This window comes from Halyomorpha halys, unplaced genomic scaffold (genome assembly GCF_000696795.3).
Source record: "Halyomorpha halys isolate HHAL.00 unplaced genomic scaffold, Hhal_1.1 Scaffold281.1, whole genome shotgun sequence".
In the NCBI taxonomy this organism is placed as follows: domain Eukaryota; kingdom Metazoa; phylum Arthropoda; class Insecta; order Hemiptera; family Pentatomidae; genus Halyomorpha; species Halyomorpha halys.
In genome coordinates, this window is record NW_027108453.1 from 323,291 (window position 1) to 343,352 (window position 20,062).

At 30.5% G+C, this 20,062-nt stretch overlaps 1 protein-coding gene across 5 annotated transcripts in view; it reads left to right on the forward strand.

The window, feature by feature from the left end:
- grn (GATA binding protein grain) overlaps positions 1–20,062 on the forward strand; it is a 260,366-nt gene that overhangs the window by 219,990 nt on the left and 20,314 nt on the right. For all 5 annotated transcript variants that reach the window (XM_067046767.1, XM_067046766.1, XM_067046768.1 and 2 more), the window contains 2 exons: positions 15,320–15,577; positions 19,599–19,645. In XM_067046767.1, the coding sequence (XP_066902868.1) occupies positions 15,320–15,577; positions 19,599–19,645 (305 nt within the window). The remainder of the gene's footprint in view (positions 1–15,319; positions 15,578–19,598; positions 19,646–20,062) is intronic.

Here is a 20,062-nt window from a genome sequence, read left to right on the forward strand (position 1 = left end):
ATATTTTTTTTTTTCATCAGTAAAAATTATTTTATATATACTGAGATATTCCGTTGTTCGTTCATTTTGATAAACTGCAGTACCATGATGGTTGCATTTCGACTAAAATACATTTAATTGTATTATAGAGGTTTAAAAATAATCATATTAATTAGTCGACTCAATGTTCCAACAATATTTTGTGTTTATTATTTTATTTTATTAAAAAGAATTAATAAAATCTAATTTGGGCATTACAGAATTAAAAGAATACAAGAAAAAACAGAAAAAAAGATAAAAATGAAAAACAAAATGATAACAATAGTACTCACTATATTAAAAGAAAAACAAAAAAATAATAATAAGGAAATATATAAATAAAAGAAAATACTATATCTTTATAGTATAATATGTATATAAAAAAATAAAAATAATTTATGTTCTTAAGAAGGAAAATTAAATTTAAGTAATATTTTATAAAATAAATCCAAATGATAAATGTCATTGACTAATTTGACTAAAGAATGATTTTTATGATTGAATTCCAATGAAGAGTTTTCACTTAAAAGTTTATTTGCCCACAAAAGTAAAGATTTTTTTTATAACATTTTACAACTAAAACGTATTCTCTTAATTTAAAAATTTGAAATATTTACTTAAGATATTAATTTTTTTACAATAATTTCCAAATGTGAGTATATTGATTTTTGATAAAAATCTCTCTTCCATTAGATCTAAAATATACATATATATTTTTTTTAAATCTTCAATTGACTGGTGAGAACAATATTGTTAATTAAAAAAAAATAGATACATGCTTCTAATAGCTTATCATTTATTAAAACGAATGTGTAATATGAAGTGTTAAAAGCGAAGATAATTCGCATAAATCATTAATTACATTTGAATATCATGGTGAGGCCAAAGAATTAAGATGTTTCTGCATTTCTTATAGAGCACTTTCGTTAAATGTTATTAAAACAAGGATATTATGAATATGATCCAAAAGCGGAAAGCGGGTTGGCAATTACGTTTGGTCCAGTTTGCGGGAGCTGGGTGTGGGTGCGTGGGTTCTAGCAGGCCGGATTTATTGCAGGCAACTAATTCGTGGGCCCATTTGTCTAGTTGTTGTTGTTGTTGTTTGATTAATGCCGGTCTCTGCTCTCCACCTCAATCCTCAGGCAGACCAGTTAGATGAGCCGGCTGTGTCCCGGGTAGCCACGGGAATGTCAGCTATGTAACGAAATAAAAAAGGTTCTTTTTTCCTCTGTAGAGAATACCTCGTGGTCTTTGGGCGGCAGTCGCTCACACCTTCTTCTTAATTGTCCTCCTTCCATGGCTAGGCCTTCTCCAAAATCTCTTTTTTTTTTGTTTTGGATGTTTCAAAAAGTTCTTTCTGTCTCTTATTTACCATCAAATCCCATGTAATATCCATGCTAATTAGATCAAAATACAACATTCCTGACAGTAACAAGAATATTTTTTAAAAAAATATATTGAAAATTCAAATTTAATTACTATTACGCTTTGATCACTGACTATTTTATATAAATATTCAAAAAAGTCAATAATAAAATTAATGTTAATATAATTTAACTAATGACGAATTATGATATTTCCTAAAATTTTAGCAAGACGAAATATTTATTACAGAAAACAAATTATATTTGAATAAAACACTATTAAAATTCCAATTGTTTAGATTGTATGAGGCTTTGAGTTTTAACTCCAGCCAATTTTAACTAAGCCATAACACATGGGTTTCACAACTGTAATTTATTAATTATTCAATTCCATAAGCATTTTACATATGAAAACGTATTATATTTGCCAAGCAACTTTCTTATTTAATATCGGAAAATGTGTCACAATAATAGATTGTGGATGGTTGCTATGTATTAATAGTTATGTATTAATAAACACAATAAGTTGACAAACAGAGGTAGAGTCTATTTCTAAGTTTACAGAACTACTAAGTTGTAAGGTAGGTAGCTAAAAATAGGGCCCCAAAAATGAAATTTCTTTGGTCAAAGGATTTTCTTTTTTTTTTTAACCCCGGAATGAAGTAGATTTAAAGTTGTGCTGGAGAATAACAGTTTTGGAGGAAAATCTTCAGTTTACTGTTACTTAGTTTTTTTTTGTTAAAGTCTGAAATTGAAAATTTTCTGAATATTTTTTCCCAATTACTTTTTGCAGTATTATATTTTATTTGCTTATTTGTATCTATCTTCGTGTTAAGTATTTCTCACTATTTCTCTCAATTGGTTTTAGCCCTAAAGATGACCCTTCATTATAGGGTCATTCTTAAATTAAGGAAAAACAAATACACCAACGGAGATTTTTCTCCATTGGTTTTATTATGATGAACAATTATTGAATAATTTTAACTTACAACATTCAAATAGTTTCTTATTTTATCTCTTAAATTATTGAAAAAATTTTGTAATTTAAACGATATTAACAATTTAAAAAATATTAACATAATGTACAACCAGAGTTCATTTTTTTTTTTCTACATACTAAAAGAAAAAATACATATAGAAAAATAAAACATAGAAATTTTGAATAACCAGTAATCCAACCTATTGTTATTCTCCTATAATTATTCATTACAAATTGAATATCCCGACCTAATGTACAATGAGTCCGCTCCAACAACAATCACATATTAGCAAGACATGAATAAAACAGTATGTGGTGCACTGCTTCTACCTCTGTGTTCTGGAGGAAAATAGCATATATCTGTAGCATATCTTAGCAATATATATTCTATAGGTATTATAAATAGTATATTTATAGCATTATGATTCGACTTGAACGAATGGTTCGATATTAATCGATAACATTTAACACTTTTCTCATCCGCGACGCCGAAGGGTTCGGAACCATACGTCATCTATTCCGCAATGTTTGGACAGCGTTTTCTCTTTTGATTAACTCCATCAATCACTATATGAAACTATGAAGTAATTAATCAAGAGAACCGATCAAATCCATTATTGTAATTGATCTTTTGATATATTGCATTGCCTTTCCGGTGTGAACTGAGGCATGATTTTGAGTATGAATTAAATAATAAATATATGATAAATTTTTTTTTTTTAAATAATACTTTTTATTTATTGATATATATTACAATCCTCCACACAGTTGTGGACAATAGCTAATAGTGATGAATGATCTCATACATACTAAAATAAAATAAATTTAAAAAAATACTCTCTTAAAATATATACAAACAAAAGAATGAACATAATCAAACTATCTGTATGAAAAATAAATAAATAAAATAACATAATGATAAAATAATATAGTCTCTATATGATAAATTATCAAAGAAGAATACTTTTAACAAATTAATAAGTACTCCATGTGTGTAACTTGTAAGGAATGTACAAGTTACACACATGGAGTGAAAAAATATTGAACAAAAAAAAGATAGAAAATCACAGACGAGTTATTCATTTTTTATCTATGCAAAATTATTATGCGTTTTTGAAAATAAATGATGTTGAAACCAATAGAATATTTAAAATATTTATTATAAAAATATATCTATAAAGAACAGGAAAAGTTTTAATTATATATAAATAAAACTTTGTTAGTATTTTTAAATATAACATCTGAATGTTTCGGAACTAAAAAAAAATTTGTGAGTAAAAATAAAAAAAATATTTGTACATCAGAAATTCCAGTTCATCACTATCATGAAGCTTAAGAAAAAAGTGGTGTTAGGAGTTAGCAGGAAATTTTAACATATATTTTGAAATTGAAAATGAAATATGATTTTAAGGTTCAACAAAATTATGAATTAAAAGGTTTTTTTTTTTTTTTCATGAAACATAATCAAGTGTTCTGGAAATATAACAATCAGAATGAAGCTAAAAAAATTGGTTAAAATTATTTAATATATATGTAAAACTGTATTTAGAATTTTGAAAAAATAATATCTTACTTTATTAAGAAAAAAATCAAATGACTTACAACATACTACTTCAACATTCAAATTCAAGCTTGAAGAATAGTGGATATAAGAAGTGATAGATTTATTGATAAAAACTGAACAGGAAATATTATTAACTATCAATTGTCTATTTCCTTCATTCGGAATAAGAAGCATGATCAGACATAAAACAAGAAAAAAATAGTATAGTGCTTTGGAACGAGGAATGAGGCACATATCAGAATATTGATTATAAACATATAGTGTACATAAAATATTATTTGATATTTTTCAATACCAAATAATATTTTTTTAAACAAAAAATTTAATGAAGAAAAAATATTCATGCAATTCTATCAACATTTGAACATACGGATATAACGACAAAAGTTTACAAGAAAAAGAAATATTATAAGGAATTTTAAGAAATATACCCAGCCGTTCTCTTCAGTGAAAACAATTATAAATTTTCAATAATAATAAATCATATCAGAATATTATTAAGACTCTTATCGAAATCTTAACTGCTCTGATCCGGTTCAAGAACTCTGGAGAACATTGCACTGGTGCAACATCTATCGCTCAATTAACTTTAACGGATCACTTAACATCTACGTGCAAATGCAACAACTTTTCTTGATATAATTGGTCAATCTGTTTCAAGTATTTTTATGCACTTTCGTTCATTAGTTCTACCATCGTTATTAGGAATTATTTTAATAATTAGAAAAAGGTTCAAGTGTTATATATAATTATTACAATAAAATTTACCAGGGCTATTTTGAAAAAATAATTGACAAGCAAAAATTCTAATTCAATTGACCATACGGCAACCAATTTATTTACTTAAATTTTGTTTTATTCTAAATCTAAATATTTTATCTAAATAATTTTTACCTTCTTCTGCCTATAAGTCAAAAATTAAAACACAATAGTACTTAATTCGTTTATAGTCATCTTGGAAGTTTTGAGAATACTGTATCTCTCTCTTCAACAGCTTCATTTCAATAATTTTTTTAACAAGCCTTGCAACAATCGTATAAAGTCAATTATAATTTCTAATTATTTAGTAAAAAAAAAAATAAATAAATAAATTTTTATTATAATTTTTTTTTTTAGATAATTTACCACTGTATTATTACAGTAATAAGTATATAACTTATATAATGAAGTCTGGTTAACGAATAGATTTATTAAAGAATCAGAGTTCACATGAAATGAGAGGCATTGGTGGGGGGGGGAGGGGAGGGAGTCACACGAGTCACAAAGGTGAGGAAGCCACGTCAATTAATTATTATTATATGATTGTATTCAATTTTTCTCATGATACACACTTATAAATAAGAATGAAAGAGAAAAAAATGCATCAGCATTCAGTGCATTCTAATAATCTATATTCTTGGGATGATACTATCGCTTATGAGACATAATGGTTCTGCAAAAAAGTGGATTTATCAGCGAGTCAAGGTTGATCTATAATCACAGCAGATGTTACTCCGATGAGAACATTCCACTAAATGGGATAAAATAATATAAATATTGGGAAGGCTGTGGAGCGGGCGGTCCTCGAGGCATTTCGGGCATCCGACCAAGTCTCCTTCCTTTTTTCCGGAGAGCGAGGAGGAGCGAGAGGGAGAACCGGGAGAGTGATGGGACTAATTTGCCATAAAACTCGTGTCCACGGAGCTGGGACAAGATCTCACCCCCAGATACCCGATCCTTCAGATATTTCGGATTCTCGGGCCCGCCCTACGCAAACGATAAATTTCCCAACGGCTCATATCTTTCGACCGCTCGGAATTCTTTCTTTCGCCGTCATAAAATAAAAATATACAGGACCAGGAATCATCCTCAGATATTTATCGTTGCAGACAGACGGACAAACGACACGTAGCCGGCAGAACTAATGTGGACCAAGCACCATATACAGCCGTCAACGGCGTACGGTCAGTTGTAGATCCATAAAGTGTAGTCTGTTCAAATCCTTATACACGTTCTACAAGTTTCATAAACATCTTGTGGACTATATGCCACTGCGGCACTGTAGCAGCTCATCGGCTATCGAAGGAAAGTGAGCATACTTCACCATGAAGGTAATATTCTAAACGACCCTGCAGGATTCATTGTGGTAGCCGAATAGAATTCATAAAATAGTTTCTGTTCCAAAAAATCACAACATTAATTGTGCAAAATCTAATTATAGAGTTATAATTATCTTATATATTTTTTCATAGTAACCCTATGCAAAAGGAGTTTCTTTATAGAACAAACTGAACATTCTCCATGCGGCACCGCGTCTGAAGACTATAATAGAGTTTGTTTGATTTCTTTGGAGATATTAGAGATGAAGTGCACTAGATATTTTTTGTAATTTTTCTTATTTTTTTATATATTTTTCTTGATCTTAATTACAATATATTTATACATTGTGGTTGAAGGACATGATATTTAAATGTACTATGCGAATTAGAAAGGAGGATGAAAACATCATTTACCAGATTGGAACACCTTTTTTAAATTAATTTAGAAAAAAAATAGTTTAATGCATAGTGACATAAAAAAATACAAACTTATAAATAAATCAGTTATTTTTTCATAAGATCCGTGCTTTAAGCTATAGAAAATGTTCAACAGTCTTAGATTAAAAAAAGAAAAACAATACTATTAAGGACCGAAAAGTTATGAACAATGCTATAGGCAGTTGGTATTTAATCTTGCATCGTGCATTTGTATAATAAAATATGGAATATGTAAATAACGACACTTTTTTTATTCTATTCATAGTGAAATAAATTCAAGATCACTTCTGCCCCCCGCCCCAAAAAAAAAAATAAAACAAAAATCAAACGACTGGAGTTTTATTTAATATTTTATAATCATCTGGTGATAAAAATTAAATTCCCTTTATTTATTGAGGTTTTATGTTTAATTGCTTAGGTAGGCTAAAAATTGAATAAATACATTCGAGTATTTTCTCAGCAATGTTTTGGGATTCAGCACCAACTTAGAGGCCAACCCTCAATGATTCTCGGACCTAGGTTCTATCATCCGCCATTTAATTTAAAAAGGGCGGTTATTGTCATGTCTTTGTCATTGATGAAGATGGATATTGATAAGATGGAATATTAAGTATTTTGGAAGCATTATTATAAATGTTTGAAGTAAAGAAATGAAAAGACAAAATCTTTTTGACGAGTAGATCAATTTCGTTTTTTATTGTTTTTTAGGGTTCTGACTCCCAATGCATTTTCTCGAACCGGGCACCCTATGCAAAATACGTTTATAGCAAAAAACGAAATTCATATAGAATTTGGCGCCCAAACACCTCTAAAAAGTTTGATAAAGCATGTTTAAAGTTTTCTCGATTAACCTTTTTTTCGCATATAGAATTAATCTTTAAGAAAAGAAAGTAGTAATAAATAAAAGTAACATATACCTCAGATATTAAAGGCACTATGCCGCATCTCCCTATCTTCACAAGAGAAAATTTTCACCATATGTTTGTTTTTGGAATGATATACGAATATGTAACATCTAATTCCCATCACAATTGGTGCAAGATATTGTTTGATTTATCTTTGAATAAAGCAAAAACAAGAAATCATTTTGAAGAGACGTTTCCCTTTGTACAAAAATGCACATATTGTTTTGTCTCCAGCTAAATATTATTAAGATTATTAATAATTATGTATTATCATTAAATGCGCTTGGAAATAAATCTGGGTTTAATGACCTTACGAATGTGCTGCTAAGAATATAATTATCCAGCCATAACCGCTGATTTAGATATCTCTAAGAATCGATTAATCACAATCGTAGCTAATAGCTGATATTTCCCCATCGTGAGTCGATTCGCGATATCCTCCATCGACATTGGCTCAACAAACAAAACGGATAATTGTCCGAGGAGGGAAGTTATTATTATTGGATTAGTGGTGAGAAGTTGAAGAGATGCTATCTGTCCATTGTTATCCATCCACCATAGGCCAAAAACTAATATACATATTAATGACTCGAGTTGTTAACATCTTCTGTGCCAAGGTTGGCTACGCCTACGGTAGCAACTGTGGATTATCTTAACAAGTTATATGCAAAAATCATTGGTCCAATTTAGTATTAATTATATTAAAGTTAAGTATAGCTATAAGATGAGCCTTGTAGCAAGAAGATACGTAGCGTTAATGGGAGAATCAATTAATCTCCTTGACACGATATGCTCTCAACAGCCTCGGCTATTGTACGTCCGAGGGCGCTGTAGTCTATAAAACTTTCTCGATATTTTCTGTGAAATTTATATTATTAATGATATACTTAATAGGGGCGAATGAAGATGAAAGGGACCATAAGTTATAAGAATTTTGGCGTTCCAAAATATTTATTGGGTATATACTTTATATTTTATTAAAAAATATTTATATTGTCTTTTTTTTATTAATATCACAAAGTTAAAATATTTTATGATCTATGACTATCTGAAAACTTACAGGTCATATATTTTACAACTGAAATATAATTGATTGAAGATAAAAAAAATATTAATTATCTAATAAAGAAAATCACCTCAGTTGTATTCAAATCTATTTTTATCAAAAATGTATAATTTTTTATGAATTGATTTATTTGAGTTTAATTTTAATTTTATCTTATGTACTTATATAAATATTTATTTAGATAAACAAATAGTTAGCTGTTTTTATTCTGGAATAGACCTTTCCTTAAAATTAAACTCAAATAAATCAGTTGATAAAATTAATGATATACTTTTGATATAATTTTAAAATAAAACTAGTATACTTTTTTAATAGGTAATTAAAACCTTGTATTAAATAATGCAACAGTATATACATATATGGCTCTAACACTATTTTTACCACTGCCCTCCAAGAATTGATGAGAATCTTTGTCTTAAATTAATATAACACCTTTTGGATCGCAATTAAATATATCCTTGTTAAATAAATGCATATATCAGACACGGACATCTCAATATTAGCTGAAGGGCTTAACAAGGAGAAACCGAATGTTTCTAAACACCCAGTATTTATTTCAGCAAAGAACTATACCCGCCAGAACTTCGGAAGTGGCGATAACTTTCCGATGCCCGATCTACTTGGCAAATCGGCAGCGGAGGCGGTCTCCCCTCTTGGGGGGACACTGGAAGAGATACTGGCCGACTGTTATTAGGGTAACAAGAGACCATTGTCGTATAGGAAGAAGAAAGGAAACGGAGTTACAGTAAATCTTGGACTGCTCCTGAATGGAACACGGACGAGTGGTCGCGAACAGAGCAAGAAGGACAATAGTAACCGATATCTTGGGGCAGATGGATGGGCAGTAGCCTGATCTGTCTCTTTGTGCTTGTCTCAGGAGCCGTCTTAAAGTCCTTGCAAATCCTGGATCTGCATTAGGGATAACTGGGTGACAATACTGACCTGGGGATGACTGCGTGATGTTAGTCTAGTCAACCGTTTGTCGGCATTTAAACGATTTTCGGATTGCTCTTCGAAAAAAAAAAGGTGAGGAGTTATTACAAAAAATTGAATGAGGATCAACCTTCTAAAGTTTCAAAACTTTTTTGAAGTTTTTTGGAGTTTACGTCATAGTATTCTATAATAGCCCTTTTTTTCGTTTTTAAATTTAATTTTAAATCCTCTTCTTCATCCCCGGAAGGTTCATTAATAATAAAAAATACCGATTTATACAGTTAATAGATAAAGCGTAAGCATTTGTTTATTTGATAGTGCTATTTTCAAAAACTACCAGTCCGAATTGAAAAATTCTTTATGTGTTGCATAGATCGTTTTCTTTGGATTCGTGCTTTCCTCACGCAACGCCCCATAGTAACGAAGCAGTAAACGTCAATCAATCTATATGATAATAAACACAACTTCATGCCCATGCAAGAAGGGTCAGTGACCTTTATTCTAATCTATTAGTTCAATTCGTCATAAATTCAGAGACCTTAAAAGTGTATTGACTAAAACATTTTATATTAGCCTCAAACTTATAGCACTTTAAGTTGTTAATTTATATATATGTATATTATGTCAGATTCTATAATATGGCGCACCCTATTGCCAAAGCTAAAGAAAATTATAGGATTACCGTGAAAGGAACATCCATGAAAAGAAGTAAAACGTCCCGGCACCATGAGAACTTGGACGATTGTCAAAAATGAGGGACCTCCTAACTATAAGATGTGATTCTTTTTTTTAATGTTTGTTAAGTCTAATGAATCCCTCCTTCCGTCAGTCTCCAGGAGTAGGACACCACCAAGATGACAGAACTCAAGTGATAGTAAAACTTTAGCTTAGGGTATAGTGTACGTTTGACAAAAAAAGTGAGACCCATCACCTAGTTATTGATCCGAAAACAATATCAAGATAACATAAATTATAAAATTATCTTATAAAGGCCTCATTCAAATTCAAACGTGCAGTTAAAGGAATTGTTCCAAATAAATTATTACATTTTTAATTATAAAATAAAAACAAAAAAAAATTTAATAAGGATCGGCATTTGATTTAAATGGATAATATTTCAGCGATCAGGTATCATGACGATGTCATCAAGAAAAAACTGATACAAAAAATTGATAAAGCTGTTTGTGTTAAGAGGAATATTATGTAGGAAAAGAAATGCATATTTAAAAATGGAAGGTTTTATACTGCTGCATTTTTTCGATGAAAATGTTGCGGATATATAATATAAATTTATTTTAAAAATAAGAAATTCGTCATCTTAAAGGATTTTCCTTAATATTACTTAACGATTCTCATAACACTTGCCGAGCGCTCAATATGAACGATTACAAGTTCGATTAAGAAGATATGGAAGTAGATGGGACCACCTCTAAGATATCTAGTGCAGTCAATCAAACATTTAGGAAGAGCAAACTAAGCGAGCGTGGAGACAGCCGCGCTCTGTGTCAACTCGCCACGGCACATTTAGCCCGGGACAGTGCCTCCTCTATCTCCCACCTGCCCTGCCTCCTCTATCGGGATCTGTGTGGTCCTCGCTGTCTGCAGTGCTAATGGTCTTTAGGGATAATTGGGAAAGTAATTAGGGGGTGAAGGGTGAGGATTAATTGCGGCTTATTTCAAGCATATTAAGGATATTATCCTCTAAATATATTTATATTTATATTTCTGTGACACATTTCAATAAGAGAACAGAGGAAACGTTTATCAACGTAAACAATACACTCAATGTAGTACAAATAAACCTCAATATATTACCTTGAAGCAAAATGGCTTCCAATGAATTTTATTTTTTATCAAAACTCTATTTTGTTTAATCTCATAAATGCTGAATCTTTTTTTTTTTTTTTAAATCTTCGTAACGTTAATAAATATGAGCTATCCTGTTCAAACTTGTGAATTTAAATCATGCCTGAAGGATACATGTTCGAAAAACCTTTTAAACCTATATGAGATATGGTACTATAAAATGCTGTAAAGCGAGATGAGATAGTGCCAAGTGAGGTGAGAATAGACGACACGAAATTCAGCAAATCATTGTTTTAAGTGGATATTTATTAAAGGTTCTAAAGTTAACAAGTACACTTATAATTATTGTAATATATTTAACATAATTTATTTAAACTATAGGTTTTAAAACAATATTAATAGTGTAACATTCCCTAAAAATAAAATTGTTCTTTGTATTGTGGGTATCTGATTAGTGAGAAAAAGACTGATATGGTGAACGAGGAAAAATTGAAGATATTCGGACAAAAGAGACCAATGAACTTGCTTAAATAAGGGAATAAATTTTAAAAAATAAAAAAAAGATCTCAAAAAATAACCAAAGATTTCCAAGAAAAATGAGAAATGGAGAGGTTTTTTTTTTATGTCAGCTTTTAAATGTAAATATAAGGGTTAATGTACAGTATAGATTTTGTTTAGCTAGAGGTATAATAATTTTTAATAAAAGAAGAGTCAAAATTTCTTGATTGTGTTCTTTCTTCAAATTAAGAGAGCTGTGGTTGTGTCATGATAAGGAGAAAAAGAAATGGAGGAATCTCACATTTATCGGCGGGGAATAGAAAACTGAAATTCTTATGCATTCACATTTCTGCATTAAATTCATCTGACTACATATTTAAATTTAAAAAATGGCACAAAACAACACAGAACAATCTCATTTCCTTTTAGATTACATGTTACTCTTTGGTCACCATTCACAAACTAAATAAAATATTAACATATTCTTAGAATGTAATCTCGCCATGAATCTTATTAAAATTAACTTCCCAAAAGTCTAATCACTGCAATGTATAATTAATTTGTTAAAAAATGGTGGAACCGTAATTCATGCTTGATTCTCAAGAAAGAATTCTTTCCATCCACAATGACCCTTTGTCCATTGAGATCTTGGCATAATTCGAATTCATGACTAAGTTTCGATTCTTCAAAGAGCCATTATGGATATGTACTCCGGGATAATTAATGTTAAGATTCTCTTTAATGGGCTGAGGAAGTACGGCTTCTTAGTCAAAGCATAATTAGTAGTATAATTTCGTTTTTATTGTGGAAACAGTTTTACGAAGTTCATTCCCTCTTCTGCATTTCGGATCTGCATTCTCTTCTGTAATTCAAATCCAGACACGCACTTAATGTTGGTAATTGTTTCCTTTATGCCTAGTGATCATTTTGTATGAATAAATGTTCAACATGCCATAATTCTTCGAACAGGGATGTTGAATCTAAAGTTAGCGCTGGTGAAACCAGAGGGGTATACTTTACTTTATACCAAAGGGTGTCTATATGTTAATATATTAAATATTATATAAATAATATTGTATAAACGATATGTACTTTATATTATTGCAAAATTATTAAGATTATTTTATATTCAAGATACTGCAAGTTTTAGTCTGATTTTCCTACAGAATGTACACTCCTTCTGAGATATACTGCCTGCAAGAAAATTTCCACAGAATGGTAGCTTTTCCAGCGGTACTCTATATAACGGACACCCCCTAATTAGTCCCCCTTTCCCACAAACTAATTATCATAACTATTACCTCGGCTGTCATATGTCTAAGCAATTAGCACAGAACCGACATAAGCCGCAGCCCGTCGGAGAACGGAAATTGTAACATACTATAAATGGAACAACACATTATTGCAGTTTTAATTTAATTTAATGAGTAACACACACACACATATATATATATATATATATATATATATATATATATACAGGAATGTCCTTACGATATTTAATATTAGTCCTATATTTATTCGATATCTTCCATATATTGCCTGATTGGCGTATCTCAAAATATCTGAGAACATATTTGAATTATGTTTGCTGATGTAAATTAGCAGATAATTTAATGAATTAATCATTTTGTGTTTTTAATTAGTGGCTTATATTATATCCGTTATAGTTACATAAAAATAAAATATAATAAAAAAAAATAATAAAATTTATTCCGAAGATGAAATTATTATTCTTATATTAGTGGAATTTATTATAACATATGTCCAAGGTTGAAAATATAAACAATTCATCAAGTACATAACAAAGTCCGCAGCCTATATTTAAAGTCAGACATTACCAAGAGAATAGAGCTTAAACAAATAAGCCCTGGCGTTTGTATATTAACAGCCACCGGACACGTGGAGGGATATGATTTACTGCCCTTTAAATACGGACAAATTGCCCCTCCATCGGGGGAACAACTACATCAAAACTTCCGCAAAGGTCAGCCTAAAACAAATTGAAAAGAAAAAAGGAAATAGAAAAGAAGAAAAGAAAACGCTTACAAGAGATATCAGTTATGGGAGTCACTAATGCTCCCAGCGGGACACCCTATTCAAATGAGACGTCCCTCAAGATGGATCTAGCGTCAACTCGGCTCTCGACCGGAATCGAAATAAAAATTGTCCAGTCGTTCAATGCCGGCCCTTCCAAAATGGACCAAAACCGAATGCGTCCCTACCTTTCGGGACATACATCATTGGGAAAAGAAAAATATTTCAAGACTAAGGCCACAGGGCTGCGTCAATGAGTTATGCCCGGGATAGATTCACTCTTGTAATATTTTTTCCTTCTTTATATTCGGCCTTTTTGGTACGTGCCTTTTTATGGCGCTGCGGCAGCCGGTCGGGCATAACTCTTCCTCCTTTGGCTTTATTCTACGTATAAAGTATCAATCTGCCCTTTTTCTAGTTCTGTTTTCTTTTCCCTTTTCAATCTGTCACCAACCCATAGTTTATTCTTCGTTTTATACTTGGTTCTTTTCGTATTTATTAGGAGGTGTCGTATACAAAAATGTACATTTATAAAATAGGTACTGCATTACTATATCATGGGAAATTATTTAAGATAAATGAGATATATTAATTTGGTTAGACTTAGGACGTGATAAATCTAATGAAAAATGCTATTATATTTAATATTATTATTGTTTTTATTAAAATATTTATAGCTTTACAGTCATTTTCATTCATAAAATGGTAGTGGTATTTGATAAAGATGTAGTGAAAACAATTATCAGAAATTAATTTAAGATATACTCATATTTGTATTTGAAAAAAAATAATAATAAATAAAATAAAAAATAAGGTATCTCATGTAGCTCTGTTTAACCGATGGATTTAATAACTTATTAATTTATTGTCAATCAATCTTAAAAGCTTGTTGATTACCAGAACATTGATTGATATAATCATATATATTAATATTATTTTATATAACCTAGAAATAGAAATATAACCTTTTTTTATACTTTCTATTCGTATGTACTATTTTCTATTTACGTCTATCTGAGCTCTCTTCCGCCCACAAGAAGATTGATCGAAAATATAACACTGACTATTAACAATTAAAATGTTTTATAATATATAACTTTTCAAATTTATAAAATTTGTATTAAAAAACTATTATAAAATTATTGTTATAAAAATAATATAACAATATGATATAACAAATACAATCTAATTTTAACGGTTTTGATATTAATTATAATTGAGAAATATTTTATGAAAAGTTAATGGGTATTCATACCTAATAATTTTTTTTTTGACAAATTGAAATTCTGCATTTAAAATTATTCTTGTGAATAATAATGAAATATGTTCGTACAAAATATGTTGCTAATTAATAATTTTAATGTGAATTAGGCTTATTTCCAGGAGTTACTTCAATAATAATTTTTAAATAATAATAACCCAAAAATCGATATATTGACTTTTTATAGAAAATTCCTGAATAGTGTAATCATAGCTATTTCTTTTATATTTTATAATTTTTCTCTACAAGTAAATTTTAATTTATATTTTCCTCCACCGATCTCCATCAAAACCCAAATCTACATATAGGTTTTATCTAAACCACTTTTTTATATATGGAGCATTAGCTTACAGATTACTCTTTATGTTGCAGGTGAATCGGCCGCTGACGATGAAAAAAGAGGGTATCCAAACGAGGAACCGGAAGCTGAGCTCAAAGTCGAAAAAGAAGAAGGGTTCAGTCGTCGGTGGTTCCTGCCTCTCGCTGACAGGAGTGATGTCCGACATGATGAAGGAGAAACCCGGGTTCCAGGGCAGCCTTGGGGTACACTCCCATTGGTACCAACCCCAGGGGCAACCCTTCCACCAGCACCACCCCATGATATCTCTACCCCACACCTCGTCCCACATGGTACGTATCTTACTGCAAATAGTTATATATGATCAGGAATGTGTTAGGACGTGGTAGATCTCTTGGACATAATAATGTCATAGTTGAGGGATTTCTTCCTAATACAAATATCCATATAGGCTGATAAAATCGAATCTAGACTTTTTAATAAAGGAAATTTATCATGCGTTGTCACAGTTTGGTGTAATTCCTCTAGTGATGATGATTTGACATGTTCTAATAATAAACAAAAATCCGGAGCGTAATACCTTTTTTATTATATATCATGTCATCCGAAGTACGTTTCGGGCTCTTCTGTCCATTATCAAGTTTTTACTATTAATTTTTGGACGTACGCCATCATAATTGAAACAATTTTTTATATATTCCTACATATTATCCTTATTTTTTTTCTTTTTCATTGGTGCTGTTTCCCAATTTTCTGTGTTTGAAATACTATGGCTTATTTTCTTAAGCCCATCTATGTATCCAAATTTCAGTGAATAGATAGATGGGCATTAGGAAAAAAGTACTATTAAAAAATGATAAAAAAAAGACCTTTTTAAATTGAAATCTTATTTTTCAATTAAGATGACATGTGTTCACAAATTAATAGTAAGGACTTGATATTGCACAGAATAGCCCGAAACGTTATTTGGATCACATAATGAATAAAGAAGTAATAAAAACTGTATATATTCTCGAAAAAAATAAAATAAAATATTAAAAAAAACTTTTGGAACTTAGGTTGTAGGATTACAACCGATTATTTATTGTTAAACCATCCCTGTCGTATTTTTTACTATCTAAACAATAGGTGAGCATACTTTAGGTTAAACAGAGCCATAATCGTTTTTTTTTTTGTATTTTATCAAGAGCTAAAATTTAATTTAATCTAATACTTTACTATAAAATATTTTAATACTAATGCAGATTAAATTTTTGCAATTAGTGTTGTTGCCTAAGTGCAGTGGGCTAACCGCATAGCGCAACTAGGGTTTTATTCTTAGAAGTATGTTATTAAATATTTTCGTTAAAGTTAGCTACGAATCACGAATTGCATGGAGTTAATTATCGAATACTATCGAAATATTTTTAAGCGAAATCGTTCAATAATTGATTATATATTTTATATTACAGCAAATAAAACAGAAAAAGTTAGAATAGAACGGTGTAGTACATCTGCTTTTATATAGATTTAAAAAAGGCTTATGATTCTATTGAATGCCAGAAGCTGTATAATATTTTTATTGAACAGGGAATACAAAAGATGTGAGAAAATCTCGTACGGACGATCATGGCCGAAACGTTGCTAACCATTGTTCTAGACCAAACGTTATAAATATATTATACCAGCGGACGGTTAGGCCTGTGGGACAAAACTCTAATGATTGGTTCGACACCTCTAGATTTGCATATTCAGGATCGTAACGGGACAAATAATGGAGATTCATTGGATCTTTTTCTCCGTTGTAACGATCAGAAATTACCTTACACAGCTTTAAGGAAGTCTTGGGGAGGTGAAAAGCGTCAATAGAAGCTAAAAATATAAATTTTAATTCTTATATCTAGACTTACAAGTGATTATACGAAGCAGTTGTATCAGTGTATACATTTTTTTTTTTTAAATTATTGTAAATCGCTATAAATTGCTTTTCAAATTAAATGAGTGTAATTAATCCTCATCATAATCAGAATCATACTGAATTCTGGTATTTGTTATTTATTCGTTGAAAAAATTAATTTAACCTAAAGGAGGTGATATTAATCAGTATGAATAGTAAGTAATAACTTCACAACATAAAATACTAAATCAGATTTATTTTTTTATCATGTAGTTAACATATGATTCTCTTAGTAACACCCTGATACACTAGCACCGGTTGGGAAGCAATTCAGCTAAGTTTTCCTTTTGGAAAATTAAAATTCTAGGCCACAAAAATATTGAGTTCATTTCAAAATTTAATTTTGTCGGTGTCGAAAATAGGTATTAAATATTGGCCTTTTCGATTATATTTGAAAAAATCGTTTATTGGAATAATAAATTCAGCCACACACAAGGATCAGGTTTAGGGATGCAAGTACGCAATCTTATCATAAATAGATACTAACTAAAAATAAAAAGTGAATAAATAATATTTATAAAAAATATAATAAAATAAAATAGATAAAAATAAAATTATATATAATCATCATAAATAAATATAGCCCGATAAGTAAGTCAAACAATAGAAAATAAGAAAACAACCCAATCATACCTATTTCACATTCATAAAACTCAATGTCCTTGGGTACGACTTTACCGTTTGTACAAGTGCCTCTCCGATATCCAAGTAGCCATAATGGTGCGGTGTTAACATGTGTAGTTAGATTTGTAATAAAGCGAAGAGCCAGTGCTATAAAAGATCCGGACTAATATTAATCTCAGAGGCAGTGGCAATATCCATGTTGTCCCCCTTAAAGAGGATGAGGCCCAACTCAAAATAAAACTCGTCTTCAAACGGAGCGTCCTGACGAAGAACTGTTGAGATGGATATCAGGACCAGTTAATAGAACCATCTTACCTGACCGAGCATCTTTTGGCTCCGGTGTCGAGAGATAATCTTCGAGATAGCTGCTACAAATGTAACTCCCGCTCTATTTAAATACGCCACTTCTAAGGAACCCCTTCATTCTTCCTAAACGGATATTTTTAGTGCACTCCTATCTCGATGTGGGCATCGGATACACTTCTTTAGAAGCCAAGATCTCAGATGCTTGGAATTGAGATAAGACGCAGAATTATTAATAGAATAGTAGGCTCTGTTATCGCAGAGTTGTGTTATATTTTATTTTTAAATAAAGGGATGTAAGGCTCAGCGAACCCGAAGGTTCGATGCCGATACTACTAATAGCGCTTATCCACTAGAATCTTTCCATCTATATTTCGATCTACCAGTCTTAAGTTAGGCAGTCGGTTCAGTGCTTATTAACTTTTTACGTATACTTTTATTCATTTCTAAAACTTCACCAGTCCAATTTATGGTGTAACCTCGATTTTACTTAACGGGTGTAGTGTAGGGCTTTTCGGCGTTGGTTATCCTTCTTCCAACCGAATATTAAACACAATACTTTATTTTCAAAAACTCATAGTCCTCTCCTCATGTAAAAGGCTACGGGTTTCGGTAAATAACAGAAGAAAAAAGGATACTAGTTTTGTAAATTCTAGCTTTTAGTGTCTATTTTTTTATAGCTAAGAATATCCTTATTACTTTTAACTTATTTTTTTTTCTAGTTCAAAACGTTTCGGAATTATTGTCCATCTTATAATTTATTAGAACAAAACAGATATCATCAAGATTTTAACTAACAATAATTTTAATAAATGAAAAACGTTTCAGTTTCTGTACTAGCATCCAGTTTCATAAATTTAAGCTTTAGTTGCAAGCATATCCCGCCTTTTACCTCATCTTTATTTCTTCATCAACTTATTTTTTCTAGTTACAAGACCAGAAATTCTTAAATATCTATGCATGTATTTCCTTCTATATCTATATCACTGTTTCTGATCCTAATCATTTCGTCTTATCCGTATTTATTTCAAAACCTAGTTCATTAGCATTAACGTGATAGATGTATTTAGTTTTATATTAACACATCTTCACCTATCAGCAAACTCAAGCACTGATAGTTTACTACCAGAGTTAAAGCCTTTTTCTAACAAAATATTCTAGTACTAAATAGATAATTCAGGTAAATGAGAATCGCCTTGTTTTAAACTTAACCGAACCTGAAAGTTAATCATTTTTTTCTTATTGTGTAATATTACATTCTGTCTTAAATTTTATAGACAATGGTAAAAGAAATCATAAAGCTCATTCACACCTTATTTACAAATATATAAATTAAATGATAAACAACAACAAAAATAAGATATTGGTATATAATATAAAAAATATACGTGCTAGATGAAATAGACATACAATAATGAACTTCTCATATGCTAATTTTTTTTTTTTTTTAAATAATATATAATTACTAATGATTATTGTTTTTGTTGCAGGCTGCGACGTGGAGGTCGGACTACGGCTGGCCGGACAAATACAACAAGTAATGCTGGCCGAACGAACGGCCCTAGTTGGATAAGCTACAAACACAAAGCCCTTGTACAAACTGTATTATATATTGATACTCTGTTAGCAATATGTGTCGTGTACATGCCTAATCTCCTGTATATAGTTCCTAAGGCAACCACTACGGGTCGCCACATAACACATCTCCTTATTTAGTTTTTGTTCCTAAATCCATCTCCCAGGCCCCAGAGGATATTGTAAATAAAATGCGTAATTATTTTATAAATAAAGCGTACAAAAAAAAACTTATTTAAACTCAAAACGCCGTTCTAATGGGGTCCACATTGTATATCTTGTGTTTTTTAAATATATAATTTTTTTTTAGTTATTTATTCAGAGTTTGAACGTATATCGAGGGATGACAGACGTATCCGGAGAATGGAGGAGTAGACAA